The 15,759-nt window shown below is 48.1% G+C and overlaps 2 protein-coding genes across 2 annotated transcripts in view; both read right to left on the minus strand.

The window, feature by feature from the left end:
* Positions 1-308: 308 nt before the first annotated feature.
* On the minus strand, positions 309-976 carry S100B (S100 calcium binding protein B). Its single transcript, XM_026048940.1, has 3 exons — positions 957-976; positions 652-843; positions 309-501 (listed from the first exon to the last, which is right to left on the minus strand). The coding sequence occupies exons 2-3, from the start codon at positions 787-789 to the stop codon at positions 361-363; spliced, it is 279 nt and encodes a 92-aa protein (XP_025904725.1). The 5' UTR covers positions 790-843; positions 957-976; the 3' UTR covers positions 309-360.
* Positions 977-9,026: 8,050 nt separating this feature from the next.
* Positions 9,027-15,759, minus strand: part of DIP2A (disco interacting protein 2 homolog A) — a 93,443-nt gene continuing 86,710 nt past the window's right edge. The window contains exons 35-39 of the mRNA XM_026048539.1: positions 14,292-14,349; positions 13,673-13,747; positions 12,854-13,028; positions 11,325-11,448; positions 9,027-10,930 (exon numbers count right to left, since the gene is read on the minus strand). Of these exons, the coding sequence (XP_025904324.1) occupies positions 10,678-10,930; positions 11,325-11,448; positions 12,854-13,028; positions 13,673-13,747; positions 14,292-14,349 (685 nt within the window). The 3' untranslated portion in view covers positions 9,027-10,677. The remainder of the gene's footprint in view (positions 10,931-11,324; positions 11,449-12,853; positions 13,029-13,672; positions 13,748-14,291; positions 14,350-15,759) is intronic.

Below are 15,759 nucleotides of genomic sequence, written 5' to 3' on the forward strand. Positions count from 1 at the left end.
CTGCACGGGAGCCGGGACATGGCCGCGCTGTGGGGACGGGGGCGCTGCACGGGAGCCGGGACATGGCCGCGCTGTGGGGAGGAAGGGAGGGCGCTACACGGGAGCCGGCACACGGCCGCGCTGTGGGGAGGAAGGGAGGGCGCTACACGGGAGCCGGCACACGGCCGCGCTGTGGGGAGGAAGGGAGGGCGCTGCACGGGAGCCTGGTGTGGCCCAGGGGAGCATCTTTATTCTCTCTGCGCTCCGAAGCGCCCGCGGCGGCCGAGGCCGCTGGGCGTCAAGCCCTGAGGAGCCGCCCGAGCCGCAGCTGGAGCAGCTGCCCCTGCGCTGCCAGCCACGGCCCTCTGAGGTGGCCGCGCCTCACTCCTGCTCCAGGGACGCGTGGCAGGCGGCCGTGACCATGGCCACAAAAGCCACGAACTCCTGGAAGTCGCACTCGGCGTCCCCATCGCTGTCGAGCGCCTCCATGACTTTGTCCACTGTCTCCTGGTCATGGATTTCCTGGAGGGAGAGAAACATGCTGCTGGGCGGGAGGCAGGAGGGTGCCCCTGCACGGGGAGGTGATGCCCCTCACACTTAGCCCCTGCCTGTCCCCCAGCCCATGGGCGAGGGGAGGTGGCCACGCCGGGCGCCGCAGCATGCTGTACTCACACCGAGGAAGTGCGGGAGCTCGTGGTTGAGGAGCTCCTTCAGCTCCGCTTTCTTCAGCTTGTGCTCGTCGCCCTCCTTCCCCGCGTACCGGTGGAAAGCATCCATGATGGCCACCATGGCTTTCTCCAGCTCCGACATGGCGGCGGTGTGGCCCTGGGGCCGGGCGGGAGGCTGTGGATGCTTCAGCCCAGGCTGCGGGAGAAAACCAGCCGCTGGCCTCCTGATCTAGTCCCCCCACAGCAGCTCCGCAGCCCCTCACAGCAGTGCCAGCCACTGCCTTGGCCCCCCCAGCCCATCTCACTCACCTCCCTGCCAGTGGGCAAGCTGTGCCGACGGAGCCGCAGGGCAGCCTCCGGCTTCTTATGGCGGGGGCGGAGAGCCGGGGCCCCAGGCAGTGTCGCAGCGCCAATGGCAGCCTGAGGCGGAGGCACTTGGAGCCAGGCACTGGGCCCAGGCCGTGCCTGGCAGACAGGGGCGTCCCTGCCGCTCGTTCTGATACACGCTGGGGATTTGCCCTGCCGTGGCTTGTGCCCATGGCTATTTACCCGTTTGCTGTGCGCTTCATGTGTGGGGCTGGTTGCATCTTCCCTCAAACTCCTTTTATTTTGAGAGGGACAGTGAGTGCCCCATGCCTGCCTGCACCTGCTGGGTGGTCACATCCCCGTGGGAAGCACAGCTCAAACGTTTCCCCACGAGCTACAGAAACCGCACTGAAACAGTGTCATTAGGCCATACAGCAATTTGAGTTGTTAAAATGAGCACGATGGGGCTGTTGAGGCCTGAGCAGCTCTTTGCATACACTGCAGCAGCCCCTCTGGATGCATATCCTGCCTCATGTCCCCCAAATTTTCAGTTTCTCCTCTGCTCTGTTAAGGCTGGACATAGGGGATGACCAAGTGGACCAGAGATGGCTGTGAAGGAGAGGAGAAAAGATTAGGGCAGGAGGGAGATAAGAGCCAGAGAGTTCAGATATAAGCTTTGGCTGGGAAAGACCTCCTCTCCATGCTATTCCCATGTATAGCTGTCCCAATTAACTGTTCCCCAAATAGTGACCAGTCAAATCCAGCGCCTCGGTCCACTGTCTTTCCCATCCCAGTCCTCTACATGATTCAAAGCCTTCTCTGCTTACCCAGCCCTACAGATGGAGCCACCCAAGGAACAGTGGCACCATTCTAGAAAGGTGTCCGCCCTTCTTCTGCTCCCTTTCTGGTAGAGATGGCAGTTGTGCTGATCTGCACTAAAAACAGTTTCTGTGAAAGCTGAGACCCATGTTCTCCTTGCTGGGTCCCAGACTGGACTGGTGGTCCTCTGACCCCTTGCATGCAGGGCCCAGTGGCCCCTGGGTGTGAAGGGATGCAGAGATGCTGGAGGGACATCCATATTCCCCAGAGCTGGCACGACTGTCTAAAGAAGGGAGATTTCCATCTTTGGGAGCTTCCAGCCTCAGCAAGAGGAGAAGCTGGGAGGAAGATGTCAGCAGTCCCATCCTATCAGCATGTCAGTGGCTTGTGGGGGTAAGATGGGAGGGCTGGGGCTGCAGCAGCCCCACATCTGTGTCATCATGTCTGTGTGGGAAGTGTAGCTCGGAAGTCCTTTCTGCCAGCCACAGAAACCATTTGGCCCAAGCAGAGGGGTTAAATGGGTATTTATTGAAGAGAAAAATCTGTAAGCCTCAGTTTCTGGCAGAGACTCTTACAAGGTAGTGCAAAGATCAGATGGGACCATCAGCCCACCGAGAACGGGGAGCTGCAGGGCAGCAAGCAGCGTCTCTCCCTGGCCACTCCTGGAAGTGCAGGGTGAGCAGGCGGCCAGGAGAGACAGACATGTGCCAAGGTCGTCATGGCCTTTCAGTGCCTATCAGTGATGTCCATGCGGTGGACCTGGCGGGTGGTGACCCGGTGGGTGGTGACCTGGCGGGTGGTGACCTGGTGGATGGGGACCTGGCGGGTGGGGACCCGGTGGATGGGGACCCGGTGGGTGGGGATGTGGGTGACCGTGAGGTGGAGGTGGGTGTCCAGGCCCAGGATGTGGTGGTGGTGGCCCTCCGTGCGGCCCTGCAGGAAGTGGGAATACGTTAGGGAGTGTGGTGAGGTCCCCCAGGCCCTCCCTGCATGACCCTCCATGGGGCCATGTGATCCCATAAGAGAGTAGCATGGGATATGTTGGGAAGGAGGAAGGGAGTAGCCCAGCCTAGGTCCTTTGGGTGCCAGTGGTAACGACCCAACAGGGTCTGCCCCGGCCTCACAGAGCCTCCTCACCTGGGTGGTGGCTCGACATACTCTCGACGCCCCCAGGCTGCAAAGGAAAGACAGGCTGTTAATGGCTCCAAGCCCTGACCCTCTGCAGAGCGACACCACCGTGCTGTGAACGGCCAGGCCTGGCTCGTCTGCCCCCAATAGCTGTCCCTGAGCACAGCGGCACCCATCTCCCCAGAGATCTCGCTCACCACAGCTCCTCACAGCCGCCCTGTCCCCTTGGGTGTCAACCAACCCAGCAAAAGCAATTGCAGCAAGTACCCTGCGTTGTTGAGCTCTGCAGGGGCTGTCCCCAACCCGCCTTGGCTCAGGGCCTGCTGGCTACTGCAGACTCCCAACGGTGGCTCCTGACCCCCCGCATGGCTGCACTCTGGAGACCAGGCACAGCCCCACGTCCCAAATGCAACACAGTTGTCAGCCCCATTTGCTATAAATGCAAAAGCTCAAACCTCTGCCTTGGTAGGTCGAGAGGGACCGTAACCTCTCCCAGCAGCAGCCCTGGTCGCTGTCCTCAGCACGGCTCTCCCTGAGGTGGCAGAACCAGCCCTCCAGTTCCTTTTAAATAGGTGGGCCCTGCCCAAGCAAGGAGGGATGCAGAGGGCAGGGCTGGCATCCATAAAATAATTCTTTATGTTTTGTAGGTGCTGCAACCATGGAGACACAGGAAAATACCTGTGGGCCTGAGTGCAAAGGTCTGCCCCACCTCGTAAAAAGGTGGTCAGGGATGAGGTGAAGGAGGGTGGTGGTTTCTACCATCTGGCATCAGCTAATGGGTTGAGTCAGGCACCTCTGCTGTGGACTCTGCGCTGGCTGCGCTCTGTGTTCCGGGTGCAGGACCTCAGGAGGGGTCTGCCATGGGCTGTGGGACCACACAGATGTCCGCGGGATGCAGCCTGTCTGGGGCATCTGGTGTGAGTATCGCCATCCCCCTCGCCTTCATAGAGATGTTCAAGTGTGCAGCCTGACTTCATGGCAGCATGGATGAATTTCTCCTTCCTCTCCCCATGCAGGAAAGCTCTTTCTGCCTCACCTGTCCCTGCCAGGAAAGATGGAGGTTTTATATGAGCCTCTATAAAAACTGTATCTGTCCTTGGAGAGAAACATGTGAACTTGTGAACACTTGCTTGATTTGGCAGTAAAAACTGCTCCTGGTGCCTGGCGTCCTTCATCCCACAGAAGTGAGCCCATGTCAAGCAGAAAATGGGATGGGAGGGTGGTGTTCCAGGTAGAAACACCTGAATTTACAGCTGTCAATATTTGGTTTTAAAATCCAACCCTGACTTCATGGTGTTGGGTCAGGGACTGTCTGTCTGCACAGCATCCGGCAGGGAGGTTCCCTGGCCTGGGGCTGCAGCGATACAAGCGCTGCTCCCACATACAACAACTGTCAGCACCCTGCACAGAAACAGGCTTGTGAGGTGATACTGACTCCACACAGAAAGCACAAATTGGATTGAGAAGCTCTTCCCCTAGCAAACAGCTGCCTGTCCTGCAGAGCTTATTCGGGGAGGATACAATAAATAGATTTACTTTGAGAACACAAACTAGTCCATTTAGTACTACTAATACATTAGTGCATTAGTACAAGTAATTTGATATTTATTTTATAAATTAGGCTTAATTCACACAGATTCAGGCCTGGCTACATTCAGTGGCAGTATTTTTCTTTCTGAATAACTTGTTGTTCTGGTGTCCTTCCCATGGATGTTACTGTGCCTTCAGTTTGTGCCTGGAAATGCTTCCACTCTCATACTGCGGGTCCTCGCTAGGGAGAGCTGTGCTGCTTCCATTACACAGTTTAAATGGACAAAGGCAACCTGAAGCAGCTTAAAACAGTGCTGTAGTGTTTCAACTTCAGAGAAATTGAAGCTGAAGAAGATGCAACAAAGAACCAGAGCAAGCCAAGGGTCTTTGAGATGAAAATGGACACAGGGCTACCTCTGCTTGTGGTTTCTGACAGGGAGGCACCATCTTCAGTTCTTAACCTTGCACATCTCCCATGGAGCTTGCCTAGTGTCTGCTCTGGTTCAGATGCAGGTGCAGGGAACATCTGCAGAGACGATGCAGGCCCAGCAGCTCCTTCTTGGGGCAGACAGACCCTCTCGGGCGTTTCAGACTTTCGTGTGGGACACTGGATGAAGCCTGCTCCATCTCTCCCCACTGGCTTGGATAGACAACTGCCTGGATCCTGAACGTGTCCTGTCAGCCCACAGGGCACATTGGAGGCTTCCTATGAGGGCCCCAGCTCATCCCTGGCCATTGAGTTTCTTGTTCTGAAGCAGCTACAGCAGCCACAGAACCAAGCAGGGACCTGTAGCAGCCCAGTCTCTCCAAGGGATTTCTGTGTATGAGGACTGCAAGCACAGCCCCAACAAGCTGGAAACATCTTCTTCCCCCTCCTACCCAAATTCCTCTGTTTTCATTACTTTTCTCACCCAGTTCAATGACCCTCAGCCTCTGTCTCGTGGTCTGGCAGAGCCTGGTGCCACAATGCCAGGGAGACAAAGCAATACACTGGCTTTCCTCCCCGTGGCCGCTATGAAGAGTCCACATTGTGCTTTAATGGGAGGCAAGCGGCGCGCTGCAGCCTTGTGCTCGGCTTTGGGTTATGAGAAACCTTCTGTTTCCTACAACACAAAGCCACAGCAAGAAACGGGTGACCCTGAAAGATACCCTGTGCTCAAGGTGGATTGAACAAGTATTTTTGACAGTCCAGGTCGTGCTCCTTTAGTAAGACGTCAGTTAGCACTGAGGCTACTGCAGCTGCATTTTTAACATCCTCCTCCTTCCTTGGTGCTGCTCTCTTGCAGCTCTTTACATGAGCAGTTAGCGGGCTGTGTATGTGTCACCCAGAGGGGCCACAGTCTGTCCCAGAGCATCCTGATGAAGCTCTCATCACCTTGTCTTGAGCCTGAGTCTGGATTCTGCTGATGGGTCTGATGTTTCAGCACAAGGAGCTGCAGGTAAAGCTGTCTGGCAGAATCCCACCCGCCTTTTTCCATGGGTGAGGAATCCTTCCCCACCACCCAGCCTGTCCTGTGGCTCTGCACATCTTTGCAGCGGTCCTCAATGAAGAATTGAAGGTGTACTGCATGGTGCTGAGTTCTGGCAGGGTTGGTGGGACACAAGGCTGGCTCGCTTGGCCCTTGGCCACCGTGAGAGCAGGAGCAGGGCGTGAAGCAGTACCTGCACACGCATTTATGGCAGTAAGGCTGGTACCGTCTCAGGGACTCAGGCATCTCAGGAACTTCACGGCAGCTTTGCCTTGCACTGGAGAAGCTCAGCAGTATGAGCTATCTTGGCCCCAAATAAAGAACTGTAATTTTGGAGTTACCTTTGTTAGGTAAGTTTTAAGAAATGCTAGAAAAAAAATCAGCAAATGCCTTTTGTTCCTGTAAGTAAATGTTTTATTGTAGGCGGAGGACCAGTGTAGAAAAAAAGAGGGATCAGAGGTAAAGATAGCAGTGTATATATTTTAATGACACATAACATAATAACATGTATTAAAATATATTAAAACAAAAACAAAAAGTTCTGCCCATATAGCATTGGCATAGCAGAACTGGAAGGAAAATCCAGTGTGCTGCTTCCTCCTAAATCACACAATTGGTCACAGAACAGAATCCAAAGACTCTAGCAAAAATTTACATCAGAATTTACATGACAAGAAATTTTGGATTAGAAACATGTAATTTGCAATATCTGGCCATGTAAATATTACAAGTATATTAAACAGTTGAATATAAATACCAGTTTAGCATATAAGATATAATTTAAATATTATATCTTAGTAGACGTAGCATCCAGTAAAGTCTGAAGTGCAAAAAGTCAGTTATTCGTTGCAGTTGTATTAACTGTGAATTAGTTATTAGAGAGAATTCAGCTCTGTTAATGCATTAAAATGATTTCTGATCTGACATTCTGCAGTATCTTGAAAGTGCAAGCTTTAGAAAATTCCTTTTCTGCCTAAAAACATATACTTACGAATGCTTTCTAGAAATCAAGACCAGGTGCCTTTCCAAAAAGATCCTTAAAGTGCAAAGTGTGTGTTCCACATGAAAGCAAGAAAATACAGTTAGTTTAAAAAAAGTCAGGAACTCAGTACAGAACACTGGAAATGTGTACTTTAAATGAACTAATTCCTTTTTTTTTTCTGCTTTAATGAATTTCTGGGTGACAATAAGTGATCAAGGCTTGAAGCAGCCTCATAGTACTGTTGCTAAAATGACATAAAGCTTATAAAATCTGATGCAAAGTGCTGGTTCACAGTGAATGTTGCTGGGATAAAGGCAGTATTTTAGCAAGATCCTTACTACTCACTGCATTAGAATAAATTTAAAATACTCCGATTTGACAGCAATAGTTCTATGGCATCCCATATCCTTCCCTTGATGTGACAACTGACTCCAAAAAGTTTAGTTAAAAACAACCAATTATTGTAGCTTTGCTACAAGTTGGTGTTTTGAGCGCTAAACTCATTCAAATTGAGATCAGCTACAGATTTTTGACACTAATCTCTGTTAGTTTTGAGCAAGGGGAATAAAGATGCTCTTTGGCAACCTCCCTGCAAAATGTGCTGTGCTTAAACCCATCTCAGGCCCAGCTTTATCTGGATGCTGAGTAAAATCTCCTGCTGCAATAAACAGTGAGCAAAATGGAAACGCTCAAAGACACAACCCTCTGGCTGTTTACAGTGTTTTAACAAGCAAGTCGCACTTTACAGGATGAATCCCTGCTCATTTCTTAAACCCACTGTTGGCAGCAGGGCAAGAAAAAAAAGAAACCCAAATCCATTTTGTGGAGGTGCATCCCTCCACACCCACCTCCCACAAAATCTTCACCTTCATTCAAACACACCTGAATTTGCTCTTCATGTATAATGACAGTGGGCGCCGTGCGTGCGCTCGGAGCGCCCCTCGCCACTCGAGGAGCCGCTGCGACACGAGGCGGGTGGAGGAGCGGAAGCCCTGGCCACCCTTGTCGCACCCGCAGGGCCTCTCGCCAGCGTGCGAGCAGACGTGGAGCGCGAGGCCAGCCTCCAGCGCGAAGGCCTTCCCGCACGGGGGGCACTGGAAGGGCCTCTCGCCCGCACGCACCCGGCGGCGGGTCTGCAGGTGCGAGGCCGGGCTGAAGCGCTGGCCGGGGCAGCCGCAGGGCCGCTCGCCGCTGTGGTGCGCGCGGTGGCAGGACTGCAGTCAGCGCGTCCCGCACGCGGGGCAGCGGTAGCGCCGCCCGCCTGTGTGCGAGCGCAGGCGCAGGGTGAGGAGGAGGTGAAGGCCTCGGCGCAGAGCGGGCAGGTGTGCGGGCGCCCGCCATGTGTGCGCTTGTGCAGCACGAGGCCGGAGGAGAGGGCCATGGCGCTGGCGCACACCGGGCAGCCGCATGGCTTCTCGCCCGTGTGCACGCGGCGCTGCCGGGCCAGCATGGCGCCCTGCGCCAAGGCCTTGCCGCCCTGCTCGCAGCCCTGTGCCTGCTGCTGCCTCCATGGCGCCCGCCCCGGCCCAGCACCGCCCGCCCCGACCCAGTGCTGCGGGTGGCCGTTGTGGTGCACTGCAACGTGTGAATGCCCGTCCCACAGGGCAGCTGCCCCGGCCTGCCCAAAGCGGGCGTCCGCCATCGTGGCGGGCTGAGGGGAGGGAGGGAAACGCGTTTAGGGCCTCCTCCTTTCGGACAAAAAGCCGCCATGGCCCCAGAGAGCATCTTTAGACTGATGTAACCGAGCAAAACAAGAGTTTTAGAGCAAAACAAAGGGGGTGTAGAGAGTAGCCCTCCTCCCTGACCCCTCATACCCCCCCTGAGGACAGGACCGTGGGCAGCAGCAGCTGCTGAGGGCCAGGGAGGGACCCGGCCCGGGAAGCGCCCGAGCCCCTTCCCCGCTGGCGCTCAGGTACTGAACACTGCAGTGAAAGGACATGGAGCTCTGTGGAGCCGTAAAGGAATCCAACCGAAAAAATAAAGGACGTTTTGGTCCAAGAGGCAGGGGAAGTTGTAAGATTGAGCAAGGCGAACTTCCAAGAGCAGTTTTGAAATGTTTAATGTGCTTTTTTTTTGTTTTTAAATTTAAATTTTACTTTACAAGGCAACTTGTCTCACTGTCACCAATATCTCAATAAAAAAAAAAAGTACAATGCTTTATTCGCTAAAAAAACTACAACATTAAAATTGGGGTTAGGTAGCTCTTTCCTTTTGCCAGCTGTTCTGAGGAGTGTCTTGTAGTCCACTGCTTAAGGTCACTGTACTTAAAACAATAAGTTACACAAGTTCTGTACATAATTACAGTGAAGAGTTTCAAGATACGTAGCTGTATAATACACCACAGTTAAACACCATGAGGGCAAAGAATTACTATATATGAAAGCTTTTTTGTTGCTGCTGTTGAAGATAGTTTATTTGAGCAAGAGCCATTTGATGTCCTCCTCTCATGGGACTAACATCCATCTTTCTTAGGCACTGATCCAGGCAGAATTGCCTTGCAAAAAAAGGTGGCTGTTTTGCCAAATTCATGCATTATTATTAAAAAAAAATCAAATAGCTTAAACTCTTTATTAGCTCTATAAAAATAGTTATTTGCTAGACTCGTGCTTCTTTTCAAACACAAGTAGTAATTGAATAATTTCATATTCTCTTTCTGAATTAGGTTTACTGTAGTGTAAGATCAGGCAGAAATTTCAAAAGCTTAATTAGTCAAAGGTGACTCTACCAATTTCAGCTTGAATAAAAACTCTATCTACATACAACTAAAAGATGAAAGTTTGTACCACAGCAAATCCAGCTAACACTAACACTGAATATCTTTTCCATGGTGGAAAAAGTCACTATTATATAGGTTTTAGCACAGGATATTCAGGGAAAACATATTGCAAGATCATGCTTTGTAGACAGTTCTACCAGTGATTCAGAGACTATTGACTTTGGAATGAAGTTTTGAAAAACTTGGCTTTACGTAGGGCAGTAATTAACAGCTTAATGCTATGAAAACAAGCAACTTTACTATTTAACATGAAGTTATGAGAGCAAGAACATATAAGCCTCCTGCATCAAGTAGTTAAAACTAGATATTTATATTTTCTTACAAAGTTTATAGCATGACAGAGTCCAGCATGGCACTGTAAGTAACCGTGTTACAGATGCAGTATTTGTTTTTGCTTGGTACGAAAAGGCTGAACAGCAGCATAATTGTTGCAATATTGAATCCAGGATTGGAATGAATTGTTTCCTTCTGAATGAGGATGAGTCAGTGATTTAAAATTAAACGCTGCATTTTTTAAACCTCAAGTATGTGCAAATTCCTTTCAGTACAGTAGAGAATCTGGCAGAGATGCGTGCAATCTTGAAAGTTATGTGCCAGCACAGTTACCACCAATATATGGCAGACAAGCACATGGAGAGTTAGCTCCAAATGGCTACCCACAACTTTCAGTATTACTTGCAAGAGTCCTCCTCACAGCTGGTGCTCTCTCCCCACCCCACTTTTTGTCCTTTTATGCAGTGCATCAAGGTATTGACATTCATAATTATTGTAAAAAAATTGGTCCATGATAGTTCTGCTCAATTTCCTTCAGGAATTCCAGTAAATTCTCCATCCTAAGACAGCTGTAACTGTTGCAATGGATTTACGAAAGCAAACACAGTCTGAGAGATGAAGGTTCGTGAAGGTGAATATCTCCATTTTCCTGCGGTCTTCAAAAGCTTTTAAAAACACAAACTGATTCAGATGCTATTCAGAAAGTCTCTAGATTTGGTGCTTTAGCCTTGGTGCGATTTTGTGTTTTCACATGTTGTAGGCAACGTAAATAGGATCCAGCTGGTCAGCCAAGAATCCATCTCTCAAGTGCATTCGCTGCTTTTCCCCACGGGAATTGATAGGAATAACACCAGGGTCCACAATGACTACAACACCGACTATAAGATAATGCTCTTCGAGGACCACATTTGTCACCAGTGCAACCAAGTCCAATGCTTCTTGCTCGGAGCCTTCCAGTTCCACAACCACCACAAGCAGGTTGGTCCATGTAAATACAGCACTGTTGGGTTGATACAAAGATTAATTGTGAGAGAACACATCATTTACAACATCCCCGAGATGCCTACACCACAGCCAAGGGTATTCACTCTACAGCCAGGGACAACCACCGCACCATGCTGAAGTGCCCTGCTACCTTGCTGACATGCTGCCCTCTCCATCTCTCAGACTATGAAAATCAAACTCTGATAAAGGGTTTCATTTTTTGAGTGGAGGTGTGGGAAGGAGGCGAGGCTCAGTATTTCAGTTACTCCAACAGCAGTAGTTCATAAAGCAAAGCCTGATAAATTCAATCTTTAAAGCAAGCTCTCAAGCTAGCATGCTCTTCTGCAAGAACGTGACTTCTAGTGCTTCAGAAGACATAAAAGGATAGAGAGAATCATCGAGTCACTTACCATTCTGCAATGCTCTTATGTGCTCTTATTACAGAGGTCTCTATATCAATGGGATGATACCTCATTCCTCTGAGCTCCAGTGTTTCATCCAAAGAGCCTACCACGTACAGGGCATCGTGCCGCTCTGAAACACAGCACAGACGCTCAAAATATCATCAGGCCTAGAGAAGAGACATCTTCACTTGTACCTGTTTGATCCCAGCAGTTCCTATGAATTTCTCGGTGCTTCTTGAGAGAAACAGTATGTAATGCACCTCAGCTCTATCATTTGGAAAGAAAACCATTAACAGCTCAGTTAGCATTTCCTTCCACTGGCTTAAAAAGCAAGGGAAATCAGAACAAAAAGAATTTGGGGGTCATTCAGTTTGGTCCCCTCTGTTACATACAAAACATAAAAGCTTTTTCCATTCATAAAGTCAAGCAAAATGCACTGTTAAAGCATCTTTTTTTGTCCATCAGTTCTCATTGAAGAATCTCTCTCCTTGTATGGATGGGAGGTTTTTCCAATTTTCAAATTTAATTCCCTTTTTACCTGCTTCTATCCACTTGTCCTTATGCCAACAACGTTCTTCTGCACTTAAGCTCCCCAGCATTACTGCAGAGAGAACAATTCTGTTCCCTCTTGCACCTTGGTTGCACTAGGTTAAATGGGAGAAGCTCTCCCAGACCCCTCCTGCAGGACCTGCACTCCACATTGCACTCTTTCTTCTATAGCTTGATTCTGTTGGGATTCACTTTTTTTCCTGCACCTATTTTAGAAACCTCCTCAATTGTATAACTAACATAACTAATTAAAAGCATACTAGGAAGTCACTGCAAGCATATTTGCAAATCATTATCATACATGGTCTCTACTGGTATTCTACAGAGTAAGAAATCTTTAATAAATGATTTCTGAAAAAGCTACAAGGTACAAAAAGCTACTACATTCATCTGCTTCCTTGCCATCTATAACTCCTTTTTTGTGAGTGTGCTCAGAGATTCTCACTTCTGTAAGCTACCAGCTCTCCCAAGCAGAGGGAGCCATTTCATCTTGAACAGCGATCACAGGACAATTCTGCCAAAATGGCCTATGCAGAAGCCTGTGCTGAACAGTGGTACAACGTGCACAGGAGGTTAACAACTGGCCCAGGAAAATCCGAGCAGGGAAAGCAAGGAAAGCTGAAAGCAGCCTGACTGGATGATCTACCAGCTATTAGGCCTGGGCTTATCTCTCACCCCTGTTATCTCCGTTATCTCACAGACAACTGTGGAAATACTGCAGAAATGGAAACACTGTTTTTCTATCTTGTATAATGAATGATAAATCCTAAAACTATAAAAAGACCATTATGAATTACCCATTTTGCACAATCATCCAGTATCATTATAAACAATGAATATATACAGAGTAAGAAAACATTCCTCTTACCTTCAGCACCCATCTCTTACAGAAGTCTGTAAGAACTTGCAGGATGCCTTACTCTTTGCTAGCTCAGCTACCCCAAAGAAATATGACAAATGCTTCAGTTTTTGTAACGTTTTCTCACCTCCACTAGCATCAGTAAGTTCTGTTCTGCGCAGAAAGCCAAGGTACCCAGTCCGTGCCCACACGGTCTGAGTGTCTCCGAAACTCAAGCGGGCAGTAAAGTGATCAGCGTGCAGTGCCTCCTCTCCATACACGGTGTAGTAACCCGTAGCATTATGTGGACTACTCACCCATATCTAGGGAATAAAAAAAAAAGATGTCAGGAGAGAGCTATTCCCATATAAATATAGGTTATTTTGACAGATCCGGGCAGCATAATTTTTTCATTTAAGAAAATCTGTTCCATTGACAATTTTGCTGTCCCTAAAATGGCAGAAGTTATAAGAGTCACTAAGTAACTTTTGTTCTCATTTGAGAAAATGACTAGGAAAAAGGAACTAAAATGGGAGTTTGACTCTTCAGAAAGTCTTTCTTTTTTAATCAAAGATCTTCTATTAATAGAAGATCTTAATACACTCAAATCCAAATGCATATAGAATGGAGATTAAACCAAGCAGCAAATTATCTCAGCGCTACTCTGCACTGATGGAGTATATAATGACAGCAAGAAATTCACTGCATCTTCTAGCTGCCATTCAGATACAGACTAATCAGCTGGTAGCACACTTGGCATGCAAAATCTTGGCAGAGGAGGAGCAAACTCTGCAGACATTCATAGGAGAGTCCAATGTTGTGATGGTTTCAGCTCCGTGTCATTCAATTGCTTGTCACAGTAAGGTCATCATTGTTATCCCACTAACAGACAGGCATTTACCTGTGTGATTCATGTATATATTACATCACTGCTGATAAACAAAGGACCAGAGCTGCAACACTTTACCTCTCCTAAATGTGAGTCTCCCAGAGGTCCCTTGGTTTCTGTGTGCGCTATGATAACTTTTACTCCTGGAAGAATCTGCAACAGGAAGCACACGATTAGAAAATAAAAATTAAAAAATTAGCTGAAGGGAAGACAAGTTAATAATGCAGTGCCATAGCAGCCAGCACTCCCCACAGCTCTTCGTTTTCTGCTCCCCTCTATAGATACTGTCTTTTCCTCAAAGAGACACCTAATCATTTAAACATCAAGCAGCTGTATGCAGCTTGTACTTAAGCTTTGAAGTTGATTTCTCCATTTCACAACTGAAAATTGCCTCCTGTGTGAAGGCCTGTGGTTTTTCCAGCTGTATCTATACCACATCCTGGTACTTCACTTTAGGAGCTTTGCTTCATTTTAACTAGCTGCTCCTTTGAAGCTCCCTCTCTCCAGAGGCTCTCCCAGATGCACTGGGGTTAGTAAAGCATATACAGCCTCTCACTGCACAGATTCAGTGCTGAGCTCCAACAGAAGCTGCTCGGCACACAGATAACACTAAAGAGGGGACAGGACTATCTGGTGCAAAAATAAATCAACTTGGGAGACAGTTTGATTCTGCTTTAATGCTCTCCAAATCTCTCACCTTCCCAGACTCCATAAGCGGCAGGCTGTGTGGAGAGCCTCTCTCTACCAAGCGTACCCTGAAAAAATGAAAGGAGAAATTTGTACAAAGATTTATGAAGTGTAATGAAGTGTACTCCAGTGTATCACTGCTATCTTTTCCCTTAGCTGCATTGGCCAAGCTGTTAGGGTGGCAGCTGTTTGTGCTCTGTTATTGATGATACAGTAAGACAGTTAAAACTGCTTCTAGATGACTTCAGGACCTCCATGTCAGGGTTGCCATATATCACATTTCTTGCAAGAAAGGGAAATTCATCCCTCTGGAGGGATAAGTGACATTCCAAGAGAGCTCCAAGGTAGTAGTTCAACCTGTATTTTAAATTCACCATCAGTATTAGACTCCCCTGCTGTCCACACTGAACCATGACAGTCTCAGAATTGCTAGCTGTGAAGAGCAAGCCAGCCTAAACAGAATCAAGTGATACTAGGGAGTTCATTAATGACATGACTTAAACAGTGTCAAAGACAGCAGGAGCCAAAGAGGCAGGAATGCAGCAGGGAAGATGTACATGAGAATAGGCTCCTTTTATCTCCTTATATATTATTAAGCATTACGCTACCCCAACAGGCATAGGCTAGAATTTTCTCTAGCACAGTGGGAACTTTGAAGCTACAGCTCAGCTTAACTACAGCAAGAATATATCCCATGCAAATCATAATGATATATTTAATAAGTAAAAAAAAAGTAAAATAAAAAGATCTGTTTGAATGAATGTTAAATAAGGATCATAGGAAGGACCTTTCAATAACTGACTTAAAACAATCAATATTTAAGCATGCAAAATACAGAAGATTAGTAGTCACAAAAGCATTTAAGCTTCAGGGGTTAATAGAAGCCACTAATTTAATGTTATCAACAGTTGGTGCCTTTCTTTTATTTTTTTATAAAATGGCATTCTGTTACTTTAAATAAACACTGAAACCAGAGAGACAAATATCTACAAGCATATATGCATACACACGTGCGCACACACACATATATATGTATATATAAATGAATCCTACATTCATTTCCTAAATGAAAATGAAAATTAAAGCCCAAACCTGTCACTGCTAGCAGCTGTGTTAACCAAGAGGCAAGATGACAGAAAAACCACAACTACAGAATAAACTCTGATAGAAAATATCCCAGAAAAGTTTGCAGAAGACACCAACATGGGGGAAGCAGCTGATAGGATACATTGCAAACCTGACATTGAGAGAAACCTGGAAAGACTGAAGAATTTAGCTAGTTTGGCCTGAAAAAGTAAGCCTAAGGGGGTATATAACTGCAATTTTCCACCACCTAAAGGATGGTTACACAGAAAATGGAGCCGGATTTGGCAGAATTCTGCAGCAAGTGGACACCAGACCAGGAAAATAAGTGGTTAGAAGGGAAATGCTAGTAAGGAAAATCCCCAGAGGAGGGGGCACAACTTCTGTGAGAGGTG

Source organism: Nothoprocta perdicaria, unplaced genomic scaffold, assembly GCF_003342845.1.
Source record: "Nothoprocta perdicaria isolate Ctin4 unplaced genomic scaffold, notPer1 scaffold_11, whole genome shotgun sequence".
In the NCBI taxonomy this organism is placed as follows: Eukaryota; Metazoa; Chordata; class Aves; order Tinamiformes; family Tinamidae; genus Nothoprocta; species Nothoprocta perdicaria.

What these genes read in the sequence shown, in the direction of transcription:
- S100B (XM_026048940.1), bottom strand. Translation starts at nt 789, where the DNA reads ATGTCGGAGCTGGAGAAAGCCATGGTGGCCATCATGGATGCTTTCCAC. An exon ending in AGCTCCCGCACTTCCTCGGT is followed by an intron (nt 502 to 651) that starts GTGAGTACAGCA and finishes CTCTCCCTCCAG; the next exon opens with GAAATCCATGACCAGGAGAC.